At 57.6% G+C, this 25,012-nt stretch overlaps 1 protein-coding gene across 1 annotated transcript in view; it reads left to right on the top strand.

Annotated features, from left to right (window-relative positions):
* The window catches only part of ST14 (ST14 transmembrane serine protease matriptase), a 42,388-nt gene extending 19,288 nt beyond the window's left edge, over nucleotides 1–23,100 (top strand). Inside the window, exons 2-19 of the mRNA XM_080650816.1 lie at nucleotides 715–871; nucleotides 1,310–1,437; nucleotides 1,588–1,658; nucleotides 2,017–2,174; nucleotides 2,375–2,410; nucleotides 2,652–2,892; nucleotides 5,997–6,136; nucleotides 6,449–6,546; nucleotides 7,713–7,822; nucleotides 7,982–8,112; nucleotides 9,770–9,874; nucleotides 10,214–10,324; nucleotides 10,433–10,546; nucleotides 10,850–10,972; nucleotides 11,969–12,155; nucleotides 21,005–21,279; nucleotides 22,255–22,391; nucleotides 22,463–23,100. Coding sequence (XP_080506942.1) covers nucleotides 715–871; nucleotides 1,310–1,437; nucleotides 1,588–1,658; nucleotides 2,017–2,174; nucleotides 2,375–2,410; nucleotides 2,652–2,892; nucleotides 5,997–6,136; nucleotides 6,449–6,546; nucleotides 7,713–7,822; nucleotides 7,982–8,112; nucleotides 9,770–9,874; nucleotides 10,214–10,324; nucleotides 10,433–10,546; nucleotides 10,850–10,972; nucleotides 11,969–12,155; nucleotides 21,005–21,279; nucleotides 22,255–22,391; nucleotides 22,463–22,624 — 2,484 coding nt within the window. The 3' untranslated portion in view covers nucleotides 22,625–23,100. The remainder of the gene's footprint in view (nucleotides 1–714; nucleotides 872–1,309; nucleotides 1,438–1,587; nucleotides 1,659–2,016; nucleotides 2,175–2,374; nucleotides 2,411–2,651; nucleotides 2,893–5,996; nucleotides 6,137–6,448; nucleotides 6,547–7,712; nucleotides 7,823–7,981; nucleotides 8,113–9,769; nucleotides 9,875–10,213; nucleotides 10,325–10,432; nucleotides 10,547–10,849; nucleotides 10,973–11,968; nucleotides 12,156–21,004; nucleotides 21,280–22,254; nucleotides 22,392–22,462) is intronic.
* Nucleotides 23,101–25,012: the final 1,912 nt, after the last annotated feature.

Genomic DNA, 25,012 nt, shown 5'->3' on the forward strand with positions numbered 1-25,012 from the left:
GGGGGCATCCATCTTTGACCACATGGGGGCAGCCATCTTGTGTGTTGGAGTGACCATCAATTTGCATATTACTCTTTTATTAGATAGGATTATTAATTTCAGAGGAAGGGACAGAGATAAAAACATCAATGATGAGAGAGAATCATTGATCAGCTGCCTCCTGCACGCCCCACGCTGGGGATCGAGCCCGCAACCTGGGCATGTGCCCTGACCAGGAATTGAACCGTGACCTCCTGGTTCATAGGTCAACCACTGAGCCACACCAGCCAGGCTGTGGAACATTTTGTTGTTTTTCCGGCTCTTGGGTCTAAGCACGAGTGTGGATTCCAATAGAGACATGACTTTCTCATCTTGAAATCGTTCACTCGGACCCCTAAGGCTGAAGGCAAGGTGGCTTGTTCCACAGTGGCACGGCCAACTGGCTAAACATTGGTGAAGCAAGGCCACTGGGTAGGGTGTACAGTGTACTAGTGTGTGCTGCCCACAGGTGCAGGGGACCGGTGGGGCCTGGGGCTGTGGGGGCTGGAGCAGGGGCTGCCTTTAGAAGCTTGCACCGAGGCACCTGGTGGCCAGTCATGGCCCTGGGCTGGGCCCCACTCCTGGGCCTCTCCCTGTGTCGGAGCGGATTCATGTACGTGGAGAGCTGCAGTGACTGGGTTTGCATGGCGGGGCAGGTGGGAGAGTGTCTGAGCCGCTGTGCCTTCCTCTGTGCAGAGCATGCATGCCTTTGAGGAAGGCCTGGAGTTCCTGCCGGTCAACAACACCAAGAAGGTGGAGAAAGGAGGCCTCAGGCCTTGGGTGGTGCCCGTGGCTGTGCTTGTGATCCTCCTGGTCTCTCTCGCGGCTGGTTTCCTGGTGTGGCACTTCCAGTGTGAGTAAAGCTGGGCTGGGGAGGAGGGCTCTGGGGAGGGCGATGTGGGGATGGCCTACCTCCTCCCTCAGGGACTGACCCAGGGCCCGCATCTTTTTCTTTTTTTTTAAATATATTTTATTGATTTTTTACAGAGAGGAAAGGAGAGGGATAGAGAGTTAGAAACATCGATGAGGAATTGGTCAGAGCTGGCCCATAGTGCTCAGGTCCACTGGCCCCTCCTGGCACCCACTGCCCCGGTTGTCAGCAGTTCTGTTGCTTTTCATGCTTGGGTCTGAGCATGTGTGTGGACCCCATGGGGACCTGGCCCACCATTTCCACGCCCTTTATCATCACTCCCCCACCCCAGGGCTGCTGAGGGCAGCTTGTGGAAATTGGGGGACGGGACAGGGGTGATGTCACTTCCTCTGACTGTTCTCCTTCTCTGGTCTTGCACAGACCGGGATGTGCGGGTCCAGAAGGTCTTTAATGGCTACTTGAGGGTCACCAACGAGAACTTTCTGGAAGCCTATGAGAACCCGAACTCCACTGAATTTGTAGAGCTGGCCAGCAAAGTGAAGGAAGCGGTGAGTCACGTCCTGGGCTGGAGCCCTGTCCTGGCTGTATCTCCCTGAGCCGGTGTGAGGCAGGGAAGGGCACCAGGTCCCAGGATGGAGGGAGTGGCCTGGGCTGGGGACAGAGGTACTGGCCTCACTGAGCCTCCTCTTTTTCCGCAGCTGAAGCAACTGTACAGTGAGATCCGCGTCCTGGGGCCCTACTACAAGGACTCGACAGTGACTGCCTTCAGGTGGGTGCTGCGGAGAAGGCGGGGGGCGGGAGAGGGGGTGCTGGGAATGGGATCCGTGCGCTATTGTAGGGGGACAAGTGCCTGGTGGCCAGCAGGGTGATGCAGCCATGAGGCCCTGGCTTGGGGAACCAAGTCCTGTTCTGTCCACAACTGTGACAGCTTCTGTCTGGGCCGTGTCACCATGACGGAGGGCGCCAGGCGGGAGGGCACCGGGCCTGCCGCGTAAACCACTCCGGAGTGCTAGTGCTCCTTTGCTACTTTTACAAAGTGGGTTTGGGTCTGCACCGGGCATCTGGGCGAGTGGGGACCAGCGGGGGCCCAGAACCCACCCGCATCGCAGACTTGGGCCTCTCCGCAGCGAGGGCAGCGTCATCGCCTACTACTGGTCGGAGTTCAGCATCCCCAGCCACCTGGTGGAGGAGGCCGAGCGCGTCATGGCCGAGGAGCGCACCATCCGCCTGCCGCCCCGCGCCCGCACCCTGAACTCCTTCCTGCTGACCTCGGTGGTGGCCTTCCGTGAGTGCGGGCCTCGGGCTGCCGGGGGTGGGCACTGGCGGGCCAGCCCGGGCCGAGCGGGGGACCACTGCAGGAACTCGCTCTTCTCTGCAGGAAGATAAGACAGCCAGCTGCTGGCTCCTCCCCCGGGGGAATAAGGAAGCAGGAACGAGGAAAGAGGCCAGGCCAGTAAATACTCGATTCTTCCTCTTGTTTTTCAGCCACTGATCCCAGAACAGTGCAGACCGCCCAGGACAGTAAGTGCCATGCCCTCCTCCTAGTGGTGGGTTGGGATGTGGCCAGATGCCCTTCAATTCAGGGGTCCCCACAAGTCACACATTGGTGACAGCCAGCACATCCCTTCGCCTGTCCCAGGCCAGGAGATGCCGCTTCCTGGTCTCTCCTAGGCCCATGGCAACCTGGGGCGCCTTGGGGAGGCCAGCCCTGGGGGTACCCCAGCTCTGCCCGGCTCTGCCTCTCCTCCTCTGTTTCCCACAGACAGATGCAGATTCGCCCTGCACGCCCGATGGGGGGAGCGGACTCGCTTCACCACGCCAGGCTTTCCTGACAGCCCCTACCCAGCCTTCGCCCGCTGCCAGTGGACCCTGCGGGGCGATGCCAACTCCGTGCTGAGCCTCACCTTCCAGAGCTTTGATGTCGCGGCCTGTGACCCCCATGGCAATGACCGGGTCGTGGTGTATGACACCCTGAGCCCTGTGGAACCCCGCACGGTGGTGCAGTGAGTGTCCCGGGGCGCAGAGGTGGGCTGTGGGAGCTGGGCTGGTGCCTCTGGTGGGCGGGGCCTCTGGGCCAAGTTGGAGACAGTGTGTGTCACAGGCCCCTGCAAACTGACAGGCAGCAGAGGGCAGGTGTGGCGCCGTCCTCAGCATGAGCTCAGCGGAGCATCGCGCAGGTGACGTCTCTGCCTTGGCTGTGGTGAGGAGGCGATTGGTCCCTAGACACCAGTAAGCAGGGTGTCCTTCACCGGCAGAGCCAAGGTGCGCCCTGCAGTGGTAACACACGGTTTTGTGGAGGCCTGAAGGTCGGGAGAGGCTGCCATTGAAAAGATAGTTTGTTGCTCGGCTGGCGTCGACCTATGAACCAGGAGGTCGAGGTTCGATTCCCAGTCAGGGCACATGCCCTAGTTGTGGGATCAGTCCTCAGTGAGGGGCGAGCAGGAGGCGGCTGATGAGTGATTCTCTCTCTCACTGATGTATCTACCTCTCTCTCCCTCTGCCTTCCTCTCTGAAATCAATAATAAAATATATATATATATATGGAGCCGTTAAACCTTAAAAAGGAAAGGAAAGGAAAGGAAAGAGTTTGTTACTCACAATTCCCAAACGGAGGGCCCCCTGGGGAAGCACCAGGGTGGTGGGGAGGCGAGGACACGGTGGCGAACATGGCAGTGCTGTTCTGTGTGGTTCCTGCAGGAAAGGTGAGGCAGGGAGGTGCTCTAAGCAACTCCCATGGGCTCTGGGGCCTGGGGCTGTCTCTCCGGGGCTGGGGCCTGGTTGTGGGGCGATTAGGCTGGTGGGTGGTGGCCAGGAATGTGGGAGCCCCAGGGAGGAGACGCGGGGTGGGCCCTGAATGGGCTGCCTTGCACGTGAAAGGCTTGGCCGTGGGTGTGTCTAGACCAGCCGTGGGCAAACTACGGCCCACGGGCCAGCCCGTTCGGCTGTTCTATCCGGCCCGCGGAGCCGAAAGAGCGGAGGGTTCTCTTGCTCTCCCCTCCGCTCCTTTACTTTGAATTTATGTTAGTTCACACAAACACTCCATCCATGCTTTGTTCCGGCCCTCCGGTCCAGTTTAAGAACCCATTGTGGCCCTCGAGTCAAAAAGTTTGCCCACCCCTGCGTCTAGACTGTCCCTGGGAATGGTCTGACCTTGGGAGGGCCCTCTCTTCAGTCAGCAAGGTCCCAGGTGCGAAAGCATCAGGACGGCAGGGACTCGAAAGGCATCACGCACCTGCCACGGAGGTTGGGGTGCGAGATGAACGCCACCCCCGCCAGCCGCTGGTTGGGCAGGGGCTGCCCTCGGAGGCGCTGCAGGCGGCGGGCGGACTGCCCCCTCCCCGCTCTGCCTACGTCTCAGGATGAATGACAGGCTGAGATTCAAGCCCAACCCCAGCGGGAACCATGTGCTGCCACAGCTTAGCATCAGCACCTCTGTCTCCACCCTTTTTGGCGCAGGGTTCTGCCCCTCCTACTTCACTAACTGTACTACAAATAAACACATCTCCTGGGAGGCCAGAGTGGAAAACAGGCATGCGTAAGGGGGACCTACATCATTCATAATCTTACTTTCCAGAAACAGTCACTGCTGACTTTGTGATGTCTATTCTTCCAGACTTTTCTGCTGTGTGAGTGTCTTTGTGATTATATTTAAACTAGAGGCCCAGTGCACGAAATTCGTGCACTTTGGGGCAGGGGTCCCTCAGCCCAGCCTGCACCCTCTCGCAGTCCAGGAGCCCTCGGGCTGATGGCTTAGGCCTGCTCCTTGCTCAGTCCCAATTGGCTGGACCCTAGCAGCAAGCTAACCTACCGGTTGGAGCATCTGCCCCCTGGTGGTCAGTGCACATCATGGTGAGCGGTTGAGCGGCCTTAGCATATCATTAGCATATTATGCTTTGATTGGTTGAACAGAGGACCGGACACTTAGCATATTAGGCTTTTATTATATAGGATATAGGGTTATACAGCACCTTTGGTTTTGTTATCTGCTTTTAAAAAATGAAGTTTAAAATAAAATGAAGGGAAAATAAAAAGTAAATAAAAATGAAGTATACAGGATAGGGCAAAAGTAGGTTTATAGTTGTTCCTATGGAAAATCTATAATAATAAAAGCATAGTATGCTAACTAGACAGGACGTTCTTCTGGACAAAGCTGGGGCTGCGAGGGAAGCCGGTGCCGGCAGCCGGGGGAAGGAAGGCCTACTCTTACAGGAATTTCATGCATCGGGCCTCTAGCAGTACAACAATTCATGAATAATACAAGAATAAAGCCTGCGTTTCACATACTCACAATTTTAAACCTACGTTTGCCCCACCCTTGATGATGATGGTCTTTCTGAACCAGTAATTCTGCCTCTGGTTGTTGTTTTCCGGTGGGACGGACATGGTGTAGTTGAGAGGCAGCAGGACACAGCCCTTGGCCGCCTGGGCTCCGGAGCCTGATGCCCGGGCTGGAATGCAGCCCTGACGCTGACTGACTGTGGAATCGTTAGTTCACCTCTCCATGCCTCAGTGTCCTTATCTGTAAAATGGGGCCAATCGTCTCTACCGTGTAGAGTTGCTGTGAAGCTACCTGAGTTAATGGCTATAAAAGCACTGAGTGTTAGTAGTTCATAGTGTTACGACTACCGTTCTTGCTATTAGCCTGTAGTTTTTTTTGTTTTGTTTTGTTTTCTTTTAAATATATTTTATTGATATTTTACAGAGAGGAAGGGAGAGGGATAGAGAGCTAGAAACATCGATGAGAGAGAAACTTCTATCAGCTGCCTCCTGCACACCTCCCACTGGGGATGTGCCCGCAACCAAGGTACATGCCCTTGACCGGAATCGAACCCGGGACCCTTCAGTCCGCAGGCCGACACTCTATCCACTGAGCCAAACCGGTTTCGGCATATTAGCCTGTAGTTTAATGAATCCTCTAATGTTAGGCAGTCAGTGTTTCTGAGGTTTTGCTATTTTAAATGGATTGTCTTATCATTAAACCCTTACTGAGGTTATGTGTAGGGCAGGCCTTTTGTGGAGGGGCCCAAGGTTAGGGGTGGGGTCCTTGGGCCCCCTCTGCGTGGCTTCTGTGTGCCCTCACTGACGCCCGCCTCTTTTGCCCCTACAGGCTGTGTGGCACCTACCCCCCCTCCTACAACATGACCTTCATCTCCTCCCAGAATGTCCTGCTCGTCACGCTGATAACCAACACGGAGCGGCGACATCCTGGCTTTGAAGCCGTGTTCTTTCAGCTGCCCAAGATGAGCAGTAAGGAGGGCGGGGGTGGGGGCAGGGGCAGGGGCGGGGAGGGCAGAGGGAGAAGGGGACAGCAGGTAGTGGTGGGCTGGCCAGGTCGGTGACAGAGGTTAGGAGCTTCAGTCATAGGCCATTAGCCCTTCACCTGGGTCCGGAGCCCCACCAACGCGGGCAGCCTCCCAGCCCTGGCTGTGGAGCCTCCCGGTGCCCAGCTGCCAGGCCTGGCGCCGAGAGCCCTGGCTTGGCCTCAGGCCACTCCGCCTGCCCCTCCGCCTGGCCCAGCCCGTGCTCAGTCCTCGTGCTCTTTCTCCTCTTTCCTCTCAGGTTGTGGAGGCTACTTATATGACGCCCGCGGGACATTCAGCAGCCCCTACTACCCGGGCCACTACCCTCCCAACATCAACTGCACCTGGGAAATCGAGGTAGGCGCTGTGGGGGGAGGAGAGGGAGGGGTCAGGGAGATGAATGAGAGAGAGAGAGGCAGAGGGAGGAAGGGACGCTCCGGGATGGCACATGAGGAGCGCAGAGGGGATGAGCTCCTTGGCCACCCCCACGAGGCTGCAGGTGTGGACGCACGGGTGGCAGGGTCATGCGTGGCAGGGTTGTGCGTGGCAAGGGCGTGCGTGGCAGGGTCGTGCGGGGCTGACCTGCTGCACAGTCAGGCAGACCCAGACTCCAGTCCCAGCTCCTCCGTGGCTGTCTGGGGGGCGTGGACAGAGCCTCAGCTTGCTCTGGGTCACCTAAGAGGGCCGCTGGCTGCTCCCAGCCAAAGGTGGGGTGGGGACGAGGTCGGAGTGGGCATGTGCCGCTGAGAGCACTTGCTGAATGGCCCTGGGACAAGAGTCCCGCCCACAGGACTGCTTCTCACGCCCTCCCCATCCCAGATCCATCTCCTTTTCCTCCCTCGATAATGGTGGGAGGACCTTCCAGCCTTTTTTTTTTTTTTTTAATATGTTTTTATTGATTTCAGAAAGGAAGGGAGAGGGAGAGAGAGAGTAACATAAAGGATGAGAGGGAATCATTGATCAGATGCTTCCCGCATGTCCCAAATAGGGATTGAGCCGCAACCCGGGCATATGCCCTTGACTGGGAATCGAACCATAACCATAACCTCCTGGTTCCATGCGGCTCTTTGGTCCCTTGAGTGTGGCTCTTCCACAAAATACCACAGCCTGGGCGAGTCTATTTTGAAGAAGTGGCGTTAGAAGAAGTTTAAGTTTAAAAAATTTGGCTCTCAAAAGAAATTTCAATTGTTGTACTGTTGATATTGGGCTCTGTTGACTAATGAGTTTGCTGACCACTGTCCTGGTTCATAGGTCAACGCTCAACCACTGAGCCACGCCTGCCAGGCCCAGCCTACTTAGCGATATAACCGTGTCTCTTGCTCCTGAGTCTAGAGTTTCTTCCAAACACGGCCCACGACCCCTCCTGCTCTGGGTGGCATGTTGCCCCCGTGGCCCGAGAGGAGAAGCAGCAGCCACACTCCCTGCCCACCCCCTCCTCCCAGCCCCACGGCCACCACTGACACCCTCAGGTTTGGGAAAGAGGGAAAGAAGCAGCGGAGACCTAGCAGCGTGTCTTTCTGCAGGTGCCCCACAACCGGAACGTGAAGGTGTCCTTCAAAGTCTTCTACCTGTGGGAGCCCAATGTGCCCGTGGGCACGTGCCCCAAGGACTATGTGGAGGTCAACGGGGAGAAGTGAGTGCCTGGGAGAGCGGTGAAGGCTGGGGAGTGGGGGAGCAAGCCAGTGAGTTGGGGGACTGGCTGGGGAGTCAGGGAGTCGGGCCCGGTGCCCATGTGGGGGGAGTGTCCGCGCCCCAGGGTAGGTCCTCTGCCTACAGTTGGCCTCCCCCGCAGGTTCTGCGGAGAGAAGTCCCAGTTTGTGGTTGCCAGCAAGAGCAGCAGAATCACGGTGCGCTTCCATTCGGACCAGTCCTACACCGACACGGGCTTCTTGGCCGAGTACCTGTCCTATGACTCCAGTGACCGTGAGTGGCTTCTTCGGAAGGAGGAACCTGGCTAGAGGGAAGGACCCCAGCGGCATGCTCCGTGCTGCATCTTCCTAGCGTTGGGCCTTCCTCATCCTAAGGCCCCAGGGAGTGTGAGGCGCATGTCCCTCTGGCAGCCTTCTGAGAGGAAAAAGACTACCTTACATGCATGTATTATTTTTAATCTATTTTTTTAAAAAGATATTTTTATTGATTTTAGAGAGGAAGGGAGAGGGGGAGAGAGAGAGAGATAGAAATATCAGTGATCGGCTGCCTCCTGCATAGCCCCCTACTGGGGATCGAGCCAGCAACCCGGGCATGTGCCCTGACTGGGAATCGAACCGTGACCTCCTGGTTCATAGGTCGACCCTCAACCACTGAGCCACGCCGGCCAGGCCATGAATGTAAGAAAGACCCCCGTGAACGCTGGCATATACCACGCCCTTCGGTCCCAGGTGCGGCCCCTGAGCCGAGGACCCTGGTGCCTTTGGACCACCTGTCCCTGTGGCTCTGGATCACTGATCATCGGTGCTTGTCTCGGTGGCCTTTTAGCACCTTTACGGTTAAGAGCATCATTTTGAGACATTGGAAACTTCAGGGCATGAACACCACACGAACTGCTCCTGGCTTGGACAGGTGCATGAGCTGTCCCTGAGGGATCTAGCAGTTTCTGTTGCCTTTAATTTCACTGTCTGTGGCGTGAGTAGTGGTTCTTCCACGTACAAATGGTTTTTTTGTCAGCCCTTCATCGGAGAATAACCTTTTGGAAGACATTTTAACTATACGCAGGAATCCAAGTTTAAGTAAAAATTCTATGGCATGGCTCTCCACCAAGAGTGAAATTAGCTGCCGAAACCGGTTTGGCTCAGTGGATAGAGCATCGGCCTGCAGACTGAAGGGTCCCGGGTTCGATTCTGGTCAAGGGCATGTACCTTGGTTGCGGGCACATCCCCAGTGGGGGGTGTGCAGGAAGCAGCTGATCGATGTTTCTCTCTCATCGATGTTTCTAGCTCTCTATCCCTCTCCCTTCCTCTCTGTAAAATATCAATAAAAAAATATATATATAAATAAATAAATAAATAAAATAAAATTAAAAAAAAAAGAGTGAAATTAGCTGAGCAAACCCCTTGGATAGGTGACTAAGCTACCAATGCAGACAAAGTGACAATGGTCTCCCCGAACCTCGCCGTCTGCCTGATGACATCAGGTGTCAGACACCTTTCCATTTCAGAAACACGGGAATGAGGGAAATGCCTTGATTAGGGAAATGTGGGACAGGACACCCACATTCCCGAGCTGCCCAGCTGCTGTTGCTCTGTGTTGCTCTGGGACACCTGGCCCTCGGGCCATAGAACCCCCAGCCAGCCCCTTTCTGCTTTGCCCGGAGCTCCCGGGCTTGGGTCAAGGGCCATTGGGAGGGACCTGGGCCAGCCTTCCTGTTTCGGCTGTAAGAACCCCCTTGCCACGCTTGGTGGACCTGGAGTCCCCTGCCCTCTGGTGCCCGTGGCAGCCTGCTCCTCTCCGTTCAGGGTTGGACTGGCCAGTTTTCGTTAGTCCTCAGTGTGGCTGTGAGGTCGGCTCTGGGGAGGGAGGTGAGGCGGGAGCGGCTGTGGAGGAAGGTGGAGGCCCGGGCCTCAGGCCTGTCCTCTCCCCGCAGCGTGCCCAGGGAAGTTCATGTGCAACACGGGGCGCTGCATTGGGAACGAGCTGCGCTGCGATGGCTGGGCCGACTGCGCCGACCACAGCGATGAGCTCGACTGCAGTGAGTGGGGCTGTGGGCCGGGACGTCCTCTCTTGCCCTTGCTGTGCCCTGGCGCCTGCCAGCTGATCCCGGTGGCGGGAGGTGGCGGGAGGTTGTGCCCATCCCCGAGTAGACATCTAGCCCGCCCTCGCTCAGCTGTGTGGAGCCTTGGCCCCGTGGAGCAGGCAGCGCAGTGTCTGCTGTGCTGATGCAGCTCCATCGGCGGCGAGTGGGGCACCCGGATGCTCTCCAGGGACCAGGTCCCCAGGCAGCTTCCCAGGGAAGCAGTGAGGGACGAGTGAGCGGGGGGCTCACATCCCGCGGAGCCTCCCCAGCTGACTGCCGCCCTCGCCCCTCCAGAATGCAACGCCACCTACCAGTTCACGTGCAAGAACAAGTTCTGCAAGCCCCTCTTCTGGGTGTGCGACACCGTGAACGACTGCGGGGACAACAGCGACGAGCTGGAATGCAGTGAGTGCCCGTGGTGGGCTGCCCGTGGGGGGCTGCCCGTGGGGGCCCGGCTCCCTGCAGTCCACTCAGCTGGGACTTCGACCCCTGAAAGTGCTTTGTGCTTCCCAGGTTGTCCGGCTAAGACCTTCAAGTGTGGCAACGGGAAGTGCATCCCCGAAAGCCAGCGATGTGATGGGAAGGACAACTGTGGGGACGGGTCCGATGAGGCCAAGTGCAGCAGCGGTAAGGCCTGGCCCCGCCCTCTGACCTTCAGGGGGTTCCTCCTGCTCCCAGCAGGCCGCCCAAGCACACTCGGTGCGTGCAGAGCTTAATAAACACAAACTGCCTTGTTGACGAAAGGGCGTCCGCAGAGGGAGAACCTTCCAGAACGTGGAGGACCCTCGGCAGGGCTGGAAGGACAGACAGTGGACGGTGGTGTGGTGTGTGGGCCGGGCCTGAGTGAGGGGCGTAGATGGGCGGATGGCAGGCTGTCGATGAGGTCCCCAGTGGAACTGACTTTCTCCCCATGTCCTGCTCCCCATGCAGGGACTGTCGTCACCTGCACCAAACACACCTACCGCTGCCACAACGGGCTCTGCTTGAGCAAGACCAACCCCGAGTGTGACGGCAAGAAGGACTGTAGCGACGGCTCGGATGAGAAGAACTGCGGTGAGCACGGGGTTCACTGTGCGGGCACAGACAGAGGCGGGACCCGCCAGGGCCTCCCGCACCCAGTTCTGCCCTGGCTGCCGCCCAGAGGAATGGATGACCTTGCCGATTTGTTGATTGGCACGAGGGCACTGCCCCATGGGCGTGCTCTGGTCCGGGAGGCAAGGCCCAGGGCGGCCAGCACCTCAGTTGTCCTGGTCCTGGTAGGGGTCCTGGGCTGGCCCCTGCTTCTGGCCCCTGCCACAGGGGAATGGCAGGCCCTGGCTTTCCTGTCCTGCCCAGGAGAGGGGGCACAGCTTCCCAAGCCCTCACTGGTGTTTGCCCGCACCCCACCCCACCCCATGCTTTAGTTTGCAGCCTCGTGTGTGTGCCAGAAGCCCTGGCCCAAGTTAGATCTGAGCATAGCAGCTGTTCTCTGACTTCATGTCACCTGCCCGTGCTCCCTCTGAGCTGTGTCTTCAGCATTCGCCAGGGAAATCTAGGCAAATGACACCCCTGGTAATCTAAGCCCGTGGATGGCAGAGTGTGGCTCTTCCACAAAATACCATGGCCTGGGTGAGTCTATTTTGAAGAAGTGGTGTTAGAAGAAGTTTAAGTTTAAAAAATTTGGCTCTCAAAAGAAATTTCAATCGTTGTACTGTTGATATTTGGCTCTGTTGACTAATGAGTTTGCCGACCACTGATCTAAGCTAACCAGCAGGTGTCTGCAGGCGCCCGAATGCATTTGTGCGGCGGGCGGGGCCGGGGGGGTGGGGAATGGGGGTGAGATGTGAGGGTATTGACCTTGGGAGCAGGGAAGGGGCCCCGTGGAAGTCAGTGGGTCCGAGGCTCAGAGTTCCTCACTTGTAGGGTCTGTCATGCCACAACTGCACCAGCAGTGCTGTGCCCACTGCGAGGCTGCCGCCCCCTGCGGGCTCTCTATGGGCCGGCTGTGGGGCCTGGAGCTGGCACCCACCCTAACTCCCTGCCCTTCCTTCGGGTCCCGGCCCCTCACAGACTGTGGGCTGCGGGCCTTCAGCAGGCAGTCCCGGGTGGTCGGAGGCAAGGATGCGGAAGAAGGCGAGTGGCCCTGGCAGGTGAGCCTGCACGCGCTGGGCCAGGGCCACCTGTGCGGGGCCTCGCTCATCTCCCCCAGCTGGATGGTGTCCGCCGCGCACTGCTTCGCCGACGACCGAGGATTCAAGTAAGCCACAGGGTTGGGGTGGGGGGCTCTGGGAGGCCTGTGTCTGTGAGTCAGGAAGGTGGGCTGGCACTGGGGCAGGGCCGGGCTGGAGGGCGCAGACACCCAGGATGCGGCTACTCACAGCAATAATGAAAACAGGTGTCTCTTAGGGGCTCCCTCTCAGGCAAGCACCACCTAAGTGTCTTCCTAGCGACCCGGCCAGGCAGGTCTGCTCACGTGGCATTTTACAGACACGTAGGTTCAGGGAGGTAAGCACATTTGCTCAGGGTGGCCCAGGTATTGAGTGGCAGAGCGAGACCCGGGCCCAGGTGTGTGGACCCACAGCTGGCTGGTTAACGGGCGCCCCGGGATTTGCTCAGACCAGCCGAGCAGTGACAGGCAGCGCTGCTGGCCAGGTGGCCGCACGCAGGTATTCACACTCCCAGGCCTCGGGTTTCTCGGTGGCACTGGGAGTTTGTATCCTTAGACTGTGAGGATGAAACAGGAAATGCTGGGCTCTGGGTCTGCGCACAGTAGGCGCTCAGCACGTTGTAACCGCAGGTCCAGGGCAGCCTCGAGCCCAGCACAGGGACGGTCCCAAGGGAGGGTTGTGCTGGGGTCTCAGGACGGGCTGGGCACTTTGTGTCGTGGCTCCCGCCCACTCGGGCCCCCCGGCCAGCGGCTTCGGGAGGGAGCCTAGGGGACAGCTTGCTCCTGGCGCTGCGGGCACAGGGCGCAGACATTCCCACGCTCGGGGCCTTCCCGTGAGCTCGTGCTGTTCCGCCACACCAGGGGTCCTCAAACTTTTTAAACAGGGGGCCCGTTCACTGTCCCTCAGACCGTTGAAGGGCCGGACTATAGTTTTAAAAAAAAACAACTATGAACAAATTCCTATGTGCACTGCGGGCCCGGGACGCGTCGGCTGCGGCACCCGGCGGGCCGGATCAATGTCCTCGGCGGGCCGCATGTGGCCCGCGGGCCGTAGTTTGAGGACCCCTGCGCCACACGCTCCGCGAGGAGCCCAGGCTGCCAGGGAGAGGGCAGAAATCGCTTCCCAAGAGACAGAGCCTGTGGCACCACGGATGTCCCAGGCGCAGATGTGGGCATGGTCAGACGGCACGTGGGTGGAGGGAGTGGAGTCAGCGCTGTGGTCCCTGGGGCCTCGCTGGGCAATGTGGCCTCGCGCACCTGACTGTCCTTCCTCTTTCCATTCTGTCAACCTCACTCCAACTCCACCGTGGGCAGAAGTGACTAGAATTCTGCCCGAGTTCTGGGGAGGGCGGCTGTGAGGCATGCCTCAGGGGCAGGGGCGTCTGATCTGGGTGTGAAATGCGAGGACGTTGGTCACCGGACCCGGAGGGAGAGCTGTGAGCAGAGGCAGGTGTGGAGTGTGCAAGCACCTGGTGCACGGTCACTTCGGACATGTTTCTAGGTCACAGGTGCTCGCAGTTCTTCCCGAGAGGAGATATCATGTTGTGGCGGAGGGAACAGGTTGCTGGTTTGGATCATCTACGACTTGTTAGCTGTGTGATCTTGGGTGAGCAAGTTACTGAGCCTCTTTGTGCGTGAGTCCTCATCCGAGAGTGGGCAGCCCTGCCTGGAAGGGCCGTTTGGGAGAGCAAAGGACATAACCTGTGGGCCTAGAGGAGTGCTGGGCGAGCGGTCAGCTCTGTCCGACTGTTGCCTTCCTCCAGTGTCCTCTCCCACCCCAGGGCAGTCACCGGGACCTCCGTGCCACACCTCCCGGCTGGCTTCTGTTACGGGCAGGTGTGCACCTGCTCAGGCAATAAAGACTGTCCTGCCCTAGCTGGTTTGGCTCATTGGATAGAGTGTTGGCCTGTGGACTGAAGGGTCTCGGGTTCGATTCCAGTCAAGGGCACATGCCCAGGTTGTGGGCTCCATCCCCATTAGGGGGCGTGCAGGAGACAGCCAGTCGATGATTCTCATTGATGTTTCTATATTTCTCTCCCGCTTCCTTTCTCTCTGAAATCAATAAAAGTGCATTTAAAAAAATAAAATAAAAATAAAGACTGTCGCCCTAACTGGTTTGTCTCAGTGGACAGAGCATCGGCCTGCGGACTGAAGGGTCCCAGGTTCGATTCTGGTCAGGGGCATGTACCTAGGTTGCGGGCACATCCCCACTGGGAGGTGTGCAGGAGGCAGCTGATCGATGTTTCTCTCCCATCGATGTTTCTAGCTCTCTATCCCTCTCCCTTCCTCTCTGTAAAAAATCAATAAAATATATTTAAAAAAAAAAGAAAATAAAGATTGTCCTCAGCTGGGTACCATGGGCTTTAGAGGGAAGACGCTGTGGCTGGAGTTGGGGTTGCTGGGTGAGTGGGCCTGGCTAGGACAGAGGTGGAGAGTCTTGGGGCTCAGGGCTCCGCAGCAGCACAGGGCTGACAGAGGGACGTCTGTGGCAGGTGATGGGATCCCAGGAAGATGGAGCCAGAGGGGACAGGGGACTCCCCTCCTCCCCCATCCTGTCGTATCCTTCCAGCCCCAGGCCCTGGCCTCCTCCGTGTCCCGCGAGCTGCTCTGCCCTTTCCCACTCCTACGGCCTCCGCCTCAGCGCCCTGGCCCAGGTGGCTGCAGCAGCCCTGCCTGATCTTGTCGCTTCCTCTGAGCACTTCCAGTCTGTACTCCCCAGTGCCAGAGCGGTCTTTCCAGTGAGCTACCCTGATCCTGTCAACCCCTTCCTTACATGCCGGCCGTGGCTTGAAGGATAGCGTAGAAATGCCGCAGCGTGACCCACACGCCACACCATCTGGTCTCTTCAACTGCAGCCGCTTGTCTCGGCCTCACACTGTCCATATGTTCAATTTGGGGGGCTTCCTACACATTCCCTTTGCTCTGTCTGTTTTTGTTTTTTTAAGTATATTTTTATTGATTTCAGAGAGGAAGGGAGAGGGAGAGAAAGAAACATCCATGATGAGAGAGAATCATTGATCTGCTGCCTCCTGCACGCCCCACACTGGGGATCGAGCCCGCAACCCAGGCATGTGCCCTGATTGGGAATTGAATGGTGACCTCCTGGTTCATAGGTCGACGCTCAACCACTGAGCCACGCCGGGCCCTTGTTGCTCTCTCTGAATATGCTGCTTTCTCCCCACCTGTCGATCTGACCAAGTCCTATTAGACCTCCAAGGCCTGGTCCATGACCCGCTCCCTGTCCCGCCTCCCGCCTCCACTCCACCCTCCCCTGTAGGGTCTGCCCACTCCTCTGAGGGACATTTCCCGCACTGTGTCGTGGCCGTTCTCCTGGGTCCCTCCCCACGTTCACTGTGAACTCAAAGACTCGGTCTAGTGCAGCCTTGGGCAAACTACGGCCCGTGGGCCGGATCCGGCTGTTCTATCCGGTTCTCTTGCTCTCCCCTCCGCTCCTTAACTTTGAATTTATATTAGTTCACACAAACACTCCATCCATGCTTTTGTTCCGGCCCTCTGGTCCAGTTTAAGAACCCATTGTGGCCCTCGAGTCAAAAAGTTTGCCCACCCCTGGGACTCTAGTGCAATTCCGAGAACATCAGAGATGCCCAGTAATTACTGAGTAAAGAAATAGATGAGTACATGGTTGACTATGAGGATGATGGGGGAAAGTTAGAAAGGGTGAGGCAGAGTTAGTGGGGGATGTGGAATGCCATTTGGTGAGGTGAGGCTGACTGGGTAGGTGTGGGGACTCAGGTTAGGTTGTCGAGTAAGACAAAGAGGTCCTCACAGTCCTTAGGGAGCTGTTATCTGGCAGCAACAGATTAGAGCGAAACCAGAGGCCAAAAGGTCTGTGTGGAGGCTGGCACTTCCGTCTGGGTGTGAGACTCCGTAGGGAGGGGCGGCAAGAATGGAGGGGGTGGGGGTGCTGAGTCAGCAGAGGGCAGCTGGGGCCGGGCTCAGGGCAGGGACGGGGAGACAGGCGCCCGAGGGTGAGTCTGCAGGGCTGGGGTGAGTAGACTCCTGACTTCCCGAGAGGTTCGAGATCATATGCATTTTCTTTTTTAAAGACCTTATTTTCTGCCCTCACCGGTGTGGCTCAGTGGATAGAGCGTCGGCCTGCGGACTGAAGGGTCCCAGATTCGATTGCTGTCAAGGGCATGTACCTTGGTTGCGGGCACATCCCCAGTAGGGAGTGTGCAAGAGGCAGCTGAATCGATGTTTTTCTCTCATCGATGTTTCTAACTCTCTATCCCTCTCCTTTCCTCTCTGTAAAAAATCAATAAAATATGTTTTTTTAAAAAAAACCTTATTTTCCCAGTTTTTTTTATTTTGAAAAAAAAAATTCAAACCTACTACAAAGTTGCGAATACCATGAAAGAATAAAAATTACAGTGAACTCCCTCATCTCCTTTATCTGTTTCACTAATTGTTGAATTTTACCACATTTGTTTTAGTTTTATCTCTTCCCGCATGCCCATGCACACACATATTTTGTTTTAAACTTCACGTAATATTTTACTTCATTTTATATTTTTTATTGATTGTAGAGAGGAAGGGAGAGGGAGAGAGAGATAGAAACGTCACTGATGAGAGAGAATCATTGATTGGCTGCCTTCTGCATGCCCCACACTGGGGATCGAGCCTGCAACCTGGGCATGTGCCCTGACTGGGAATCGAACCGGGACCTCCTGGTTCATAGGTCGACACTCAACTATTGAGCCATGCCGGCCGGGCCTCATTGGTTTTCTTTAGTCTCTTTTAAATCTGAAACAGCTCCCCCAACCCTTTCATTTTTGGTCTATGTTGGCATTGCATTTTTTTTTAAAGTCCTGGCTAGTTATTTTATACAGTCTCTCAGTTTGGATTTTTCTGGTTGTGGTTTCTTGGTTGGAGTTAGGTCACACAGTTTTGTAGGGAACACTGCCTCGGCGATATTGTGTCCTCAGGAAGCACACGGTGTCTGCCTGGGAGGAGGGTCAGGTTGCGTGGTGAAGGTGGTGTCGGGGTTTCCCCACCTGAGAGGTACTTCCCCCTGGGTTGTGAATAAATAACCTGGGATGACACTTCGAGTCCGTGTCAATATCGTGTTCCCCAGCAATCTTTTACCCAGTGGTTGTAGCATTCCTCAGTGATTCTTTTTAAAAAATATATATATATATATATTTTTATTGATTTCAGAGAGGAAAAGAGAGGGAGAGAGAGAGAAAACATCAATGATGAGAGAGAATCATTGATTGGCCGCCTCCTGCACGCCCCACGCTGGGGATCGAGCCCACAACCCGGGCATGTGCCCTGACCGGGAGTTGAACCGTGACCTTCTGGTTCCTAGGTCGTGATTCTTGCATGTGGTGGTTCCTGCTGTGGTGGGTGCAAAATGTGACTTACCACCCACCCTTTCTTCTGTGTCTATTCGCTGGTTTTCCTGTAAAGAATACCTTTCCTCCTCCTCATTCATTTCTTGGGGATGACTTTTTAGACTCAGGATGAACTCATGGATTTCCGTTCCCCCTTCTCTGCTATTCAGCATGTGCAGTGACGAAGCCTCTTGTGAATGTGCGTGTTCGGAGGATCCTGAGTTTGGCCCGTGAGCGCCTTGCCCTGCTGGCTCATCGTTGTTTGAGAACCCACTCACTTCCGTTAAATACATGGTCTAGGCCAGTGGTCGGCAAACTGCGGCTTGCGAGCCACAAGCGGCTCTTTGGCCCCTTGAGTGTGGCTCTTCCACAAAATACCACGGCCTGGGCGAGTCTATTTTGAAGAAGTGGCGTTAGAAGAAGTTTAAGTTTAAAAAACTTGGCTCTCAAAAGAAATTCCAGTCGTTGTACTGTTGATATTTGGCTCTGTGGACTAATGAGTTTGCCGACCACTGGTCTAGGCTGGCTTTGTTGTTTCCTTGCTCCACACCTGAAAACAGCCATTTCTCCAAGGAGCCTTGGTTCCTTTGAATGGAGAAGGATATTTAGAAACCAAGTTCTGGCCCTAACCGGTTTGGCTCAGTGAATAGAGTGTCGGCCTGCAGACTCAAGGGTCCCGGGTTCGATTCTGGCGAAGGGAATGTATCTTGGTTGCGGGCACATCCCCAGGAGGGAGTGTGCGGGAGGCAGCTGATCGATGTTTCTCTCTCATCGATGTTTCTAACTCTCTATCCCTCTCCCTTCCTCTCTGTAAAAAATCAATAAGATATATTTTTTAAAAAAAGAAAGAAACCAAGTTCTGGCTGGTATTGGGGATGTTATTGCTTTTAGGATGCATTTGTGGGGAAATCAGGAGTGTGTACTGCTACCCTGTGTGTCAGCAGCCGAGGGCTCTTCCTCTGCCCCCTCCTGGTTTGTGGCCCCCTTTTCCCACATCAGAATTTGGCCCCCAACACCAGTGTCTTGTCCTTACGTGTTCAGCCCTCTAGTAAACACGAGACACTTCCAGAATGGCTACCGCGACCCTGCTACCAGCAGCAAACCCGATAGGTCAAGTTCAATGCATTTTTCAATTCTGTTGGTACCTAGAGTAGACGCCACTGTGTTAGAAAAGCCTTTGGATTGAGTTCTGTGTTATTCCTTCTGTGAAAGATGAGATTAGTAAGATATAATAAGGTATTTTTTGGTAAACAGATAAAAGTGAATTAAAAGAGGGGATGGGGGAGGAGTGAGGTGGTGGGAGGCACCTAGGAATTTCCAGTTGAGGGCGGCGGCCAAGCAGGAGCCACACTCCCCTCACAGTGTGTGGCAGATGTGTGCCTGGTGTGCGGCTGGTGTGCGGCTGGTGTGCGGCTGGTGTGTGGCTGGTGTGCGGCTGGTGTGCGGCTGGTGTGTGCCTGGTGTGTGCCTGGTGTGCGGCTGGTGTGCGGCTGGTGTGCGGCTGGTGTGTGCCTGGTGTGTGCCTGGTGTGCGGCTGGTGTGCGGCTGGTGTGCGGCTGGTGTGTGCCTGGTGTGCGGCTGGTGTGCGGCTGGTGTGCGGCTGGTGTGTGGCTGGTGTGCAGCTGGTATGCGGCTGGTGTGCGGCAGGTGTGCGGCTGGTGTGCGGCAGGTGTGAGGCTGGTGTGCGGCAGGTGTGCGGCTGGTGTGCGGCAGGTGTGTGCCTGGTGTGCGGCAGGTGTGTGCCTGGTGTGCGGCAGGTGTGTGCCTGGTGTGCGGCAGGTGTGCGGCAGGTGTGAGGCTGGTGTGCGGCAGGTGTGCGGCTGGTGTGTGCCTGGTGTGCGGCAGGTGTGTGCCTGGTGTGCGGCAGGTGTGCGGCAGGTGTGCGGCTGGTGTGTGGCTGGTGTGCGGCAGGTGTGAGGCTGGTGTGCGGCAGGTGTGCGGCAGGTGTGCGGCAGGTGTGCGGCTGGTGTGCGGCAGGTGTGCGGCTGGTGTGTGCCTGGTGTGCGGCAGGTGTGTGCCTGGTGTGCGGCAGGTGTGTGGCTGGTGTGCGGCAGGTGTGTGCCTGGTGTGCGGCAGGTGTGTGCCTGGTGTGAGGCAGGTGTGTGGCTGGTGTGAGGCAGGTGTGCGGCTGGTGTGCGGCAGGTGTGTGCCTGGTGTGCGGCAGGTGTGTGGCTGGTGTGAGGCAGGTGTGTGGCTGGTGTGCGGCAGGTGTGTGCCTGGTGTGCGGCAGGTGTGTGGCTGGTGTGAGGCAGGTGTGTGGCTGGTGTGCGGCTGGTGTGTGCCTGGTGTGCGGCAGGTGTGTGGCTGGTGTGAGGCAGGTGTGTGGCTGGTGTGCGGCAGGTGTGTGCCTGGTGTGCGGCAGGTGTGTGGCTGGTGTGAGGCAGGTGTGTGGCTGGTGTGCGGCAGGTGTGTGCCTGGTGTGCGGCAGGTGTGTGCCTGGTGTGCGGCAGGTGTGCGGCAGGTGTGCGGCAGGTGTGCGGCTGGTGTGCGGCAGGTGTGCGGCTGGTGTGTGCCTGGTGTGCGGCTGGTGTGCGGCAGGTGTGCGGCTGGTGTGCGGCAGGTGTGCGGCAGGTGTGTGCCTGGTGTGCGGCAGGTGTGTGGCTGGTGTGCGGCAGGTGTGTGCCTGGTGTGCGGCAGGTGTGTGCCTGGTGTGCGGCAGGTGTGTGGCTGGTGTGCGGCAGGTGTGTGCCTGGTGTGCGGCAGGTGTGTGCCTGGTGTGCGGCAGGTGTGAGGCTGGTGTGAGGCAGGTGTGCGGCTGGTGTGCGGCAGGTGTGCGGCTGGTGTGTGCCTGGTGTGCGGCAGGTGTGTGGCTGGTGTGCGACTGGTGTGCGGCAGGTGTGAGGCTGGTGTGCGGCTGGTGTGAGGCTGGTGTGCGGCAGGTGTGAGGCTGGTGTGCGGCAGGTGTGAGGCTGGTGTGAGGCTGGTGTGCGGCAGGTGTGCGGCAGGTGTGAGGCTGGTGTGCGGCAGGTGTGAGGCTGGTGTGCGGCAGGTGTGTGGCTGGTGTGCGGCAGGTGTGCGGCAGGTGTGAGGCTGGTGTGCGGCAGGTGTGAGGCTGGTGTGCGGCTGGTGTGAGGCTGGTGTGCGGCTGGTGTGCGGCAGGTGTGAGGCTGGTGTGCGGCTGGTGTGTGGCAGGTGTGAGGCTGGTGTGCGGCAGGTGTGTGCCTGGTGTGCGGCAGGTGTGAGGCTGGTGTGCGGCAGGTGTGCGGCAGGTGTGAGGCTGGTGTGCGGCTGGTGTGAGGCTGGTGTGCGGCTGGTGTGCGGCTGGTGTGCGGCAGGTGTGAGGCTGGTGTGCGGCAGGTGTGCGGCTGGTGTGCGGCAGGTGTGCGGCTGGTGTGCGGCAGGTGTGCGGCTGGTGTGCGGCAGGTGTGAGGCTGGTGTGCGGCTGGTGTGAGGCTGGTGTGCGGCTGGTGTGCGGCAGGTGTGAGGCTGGTGTGCGGCTGGTGTGTGGCAGGTGTGAGGCTGGTGTGTGACTGGTGTGAGGCTGGTGTGTGGCTGGTGTGCGGCAGGTGTGCGGCTGGTGTGCGGCAGGTGTGCGGCTGGTGTGTGGCAGGTGGCTCACGGGGTGCTCTCTGGCTCCCTCTGCAGGTACTCCGACCACAGCATGTGGAAGGCCTTCCTGGGCCTACACGACCAGAGCAAGCGCAGCGCCTCCGGGGTGCAGGAGCGTGGCCTGAAGCGCATCATCAGCCACCCTTCCTTCAACGACTTCACCTTCGACTACGACATCGCGCTGCTGGAGCTGGAGCGGCCGGTCGAATACAGCAGCACCGTGCGGCCCATCTGCCTGCCCGACACCTCGCATGACTTCCCCACGGGCAAGGCCATCTGGGTCACCGGCTGGGGCCACACCTACGAGGGAGGTGAGCTGGCCTGCCCCTCCTGCCTCCGCTGTTAGGACCAGGCTGTCCAGGGTCAGGGGCGGGTTTGGGGGGGAGGTTTAGAGGACTGGGAGGCTGGGCTTTGGATGCACATCCTGGTTGCATGACTTTGGCGAGTTGCTTAAACTCTGAGCGTGTTTATTCGCCTGTAAATGAAGATAAAATGGTGTCAGTGAACACAGAGCACTGTGTGGAAACAGTGTGATGTAGGGGCCTGTGGAGTGGTGCCTGCGTCGGGACCGGGGGTGGGAGTTCGGCCTCCTCTCTCCTTCTGCCTCCATGAGGGCCCTTAGTTGGTAAATGTTATATTGAAACACTCAACTCTGATCTACTACAGTGCACTGCTGAAATCTGTAGACTATGGAGAGGAAAGAGAAAAATAACCTGACTTAAGGCATTTTATGGTGCTTTCTTCCTCCTTTTTTTTTTTTTTTTAATCCTCACCTGAGGATATTTTTCCCATTGATTTCTAGAGAGAGTGGAAGGGAGGGACAAGGGGAGGAGAGAGAGAGAGAGAGAGAGAGAGAGAGAAACATTGATGTGAAAGAGGTACATCGATGGGTTGCCTCCTGCATGCACCCCTACCTGGGGAACCTGCAACCAAGGTACATGCCTTTGACTGGGAATCGAACCCGAGACCCTTCCGTCCAAGGGCCGGCGCTCTAACCACTGAGCAACCCGCCAGGGCCGCTTTCTGTTCCTGATTCTCACAGCTGCTCCGTGGTGTATAGGGGGTCTTTTTGGGCCTGCCACCTAATGGCTTACATGGCTGCACAGTATCCGGCGGGAGATGCATCATCCGTTACTTAGCCGTTTGTCGCCTCAGGCTCAGGTTGTGTCCAGTGTTGCTAGTCCAGTTATTGCTGTGGGAGCACCTGGGAGGGTGCTGTCCCCACGTGGCGTGGCCCCAGGAGCCCGCCTGCCCAGCCAGCTCAGCCCGCCCTGCCCTCTCGCCAGGCTCCGTGGTGCTGATCCTGCAGAAGGGCGAGATCCGCATCATCAACCAGACGACCTGCGAGAAGCTGCTGCCGCAGCAGATCACCCCGCGCATGATGTGCGTGGGCTACCTGAGCGGGGGCGTGGATGCCTGCCAGGTGGGTGCCGGGCGCCGGGCGGGGTGGGCCTGGGAAGGTGGGCGGGACACTCAGGGCTTGTCTCTCCTCAGGGTGATTCCGGGGGCCCCCTGTCCAGCGTGGAGGCGGATGGGCGGATCTTCCAGGCCGGCGTGGTGAGCTGGGGCGAAGGCTGCGCTCAGAGGGACAAGCCAGGCGTGTACACGAGGCTCCCTCTTTTTCGGGACTGGATTAAAGAGCAGACTGGGGTGTAGAGGCAGGGGCCATCCACTGGTCACCCCAACGTGCACCCCTGCGGGCTGAGCACCGGATCGCTACCTGCACCCCTGCCTCAGGCCCCCCACAGACTGAGCTGAATCCCCAGGACTCTGGAGGTGGAGGACCAGCCGGCAGAGCCTCTCACCTCCCTCAGTCTCCAAAGTGGGGCTGGGAGGTGGGGAGAGGAGGATGCCGGCGCTGACCAGGAGCGGAGGCCTGAGACTGCAGCCGGTCCCTCCAGCCCTAGGCAGCCGGGCCCTTCCCTGGACATCTGCTTCCTTGCCTCTGATCCAGGCCCAGCACGATGCTGCCTCTGAGGGGGGCTGGGCGCTGTGGCTCCTGGGGACACGCTCTTCGGGAAGCCGGGCCCGGAGGACCCCGGACGACAGACAGGTCTACGACGCGAAACCAGCTCCCAGCTGGGGTTCAGAGTGTGTTTGTGCGTTTGAGTAAAATACTTTATTTCTTTTTAAGTATTTTTGTTCTTGCTGCAGCGCTGCCCCTGGAGCCAGGCTGGGAGTGGGGGCCACAGCGCTCGGGGCCTTCTCCGGCCGGCAAGGCCTGGCTTTCTGCTCGTGCCTGTAGCTTCCGAGACCAGGGCCTGCTGCCCCGCTTTGTCTCAGAAAGAAGGAGGAAGTAGAACTTTCCATTAGGTGGGGAGGTGGTTACATAAACGGTGTGTGTGGATGTGCTTACACGTGGGTGTGCTTACGCATGTGTGTGCACGCTTACACGTGTGTGTGTGTGTGTGGGCGTGCCAACACGGGCAGGCGTGAGGGGTCCTGCGGCCTTGGAGGAGTCGTGCTGCCTTGCTTACAGGCTCTCACCTCTCTAGTCCGTCCGTAATCCTTTGCGTTTTACTTAATTATTTAAAATGTTCTCCTTGCTTGGGGTGACCCAGAGGGACAGTGTCAAGGACCTAGGGAGGGCTTAGGGAGTTCTTTTTTAAAAATACTTTTTTTATTGCCCTAACTGGTTTGGCTCAGTGGATAGAGCATCTGCCTGCGGACTGAAGGGTCCCAGGTTCGATTCCAGTCAAGGGCATGTACCTTGGTTGCGGGCACATCCCCAGTAGGGAGTGTGCGGGAGGCAGCTGATTGATGTTTCTCTCTCATGGATGTTTCTAAATTTCTAGACCTCTCCTTCCTCTCTGTAAAAAAATCAATAAAAATATATTTTTAAAAAATACTATTTTATTAATTTCAGAGAGGAAGGGGAGGGAGAGAGAGATAGAAGCATCAATGATGAGAGAGAATCATTGATTGGCTGCCTCCTGCATGCCCCACACTGGGGATGGAGCCGCAACCCCGACATGTGCCCTGATGGGGAATCGAACCATGACCTCCTGGTTCATAGGTCGATGCTCAACCACTGAGCCACACCGGCGGGGCAAATTCTTAATTTAATTTTTGAACAAGAGGCCCTGCATTTTCATTTTGTACGGGCCCCATAAATGGTGTAGCTCGCCCTGCAGCCTTACACAGGTGGCATCTCTGGGTACCCTAAGGTGGCCACAGGAAGTGAACGGGGCAGGAGCAGGGCCTGAGAAGGCTCTGATGGGGTGGAGCGAGGCCTGCAGTCCGCTGGGAGGTGGAAATGACTTCTTCTGACCCCCTAGCTGCTGCCCTGTGGTGTGGGCTCTGGGGGGGTCTGCAAGCCCCTTCGGCTGGGAGAGGTGGCAGGTAACTGCTCTCAGGTCAGGCCCTGTTCACCGGGCTGGGATTCTTCAGGGTGACAGTGAGGAAGGGAGCCTGGAAAGCCAGCGGATAACACAGAGAAAGGTGAGGCTAATCCCCAAAGCAGGAGCGTGAATGTTTATCACAGCCGTGGGCAAACTACGGCCCGCGGGCCAGATCCGGCCCGTTCGGCTGTTCTATCCAGCCCGCGGAGCCGAAAGAGCGGAGGGTTCTCTTGCTCTCCCCTCTGCTCCTTTACTTTGAATTTATATTAGTTCACACAAACACTCCATCCATGCTTTTGTTCCGGCCCTCCGGTCCAGTTTCAGAACCCACTGTGGCCCTCGAGTCAAAAAGTTTGCCCACCCCTGGTTACCACCTGCTGTTACGCGGTGGGGTTGCCTGGAAGACGGCTCAAGCCTCTTCCCCGGGACAGGCATTGGCCTCGGCGGCAGGGAGGGAAGATGCCCACAGGTTTGTGCCCTGGTCTTCCCTCTGCATCTGTGCGGGGGCACAGGCTCCTGCGACCCAGCTGGCAGCCAGGGATCGGCCTGGCTCTCCTCGGAGGAGCCCTCTGAGCCGTGACAGGGCCAGGAGAGGAGAGGGAGCTGGAGCAGCACATCGGGAAGAGGAGGAGTGAGCGGGGCCTGGCACCGCTGACCACAAGGGGAGGCCTGTCTAGAGCATCTTTATGTTCAGGTGCCCCGC

Source organism: Plecotus auritus (assembly GCF_963455305.1).
Source record: "Plecotus auritus genome assembly, chromosome: 13".
In the NCBI taxonomy this organism is placed as follows: domain Eukaryota; kingdom Metazoa; phylum Chordata; class Mammalia; order Chiroptera; family Vespertilionidae; genus Plecotus; species Plecotus auritus.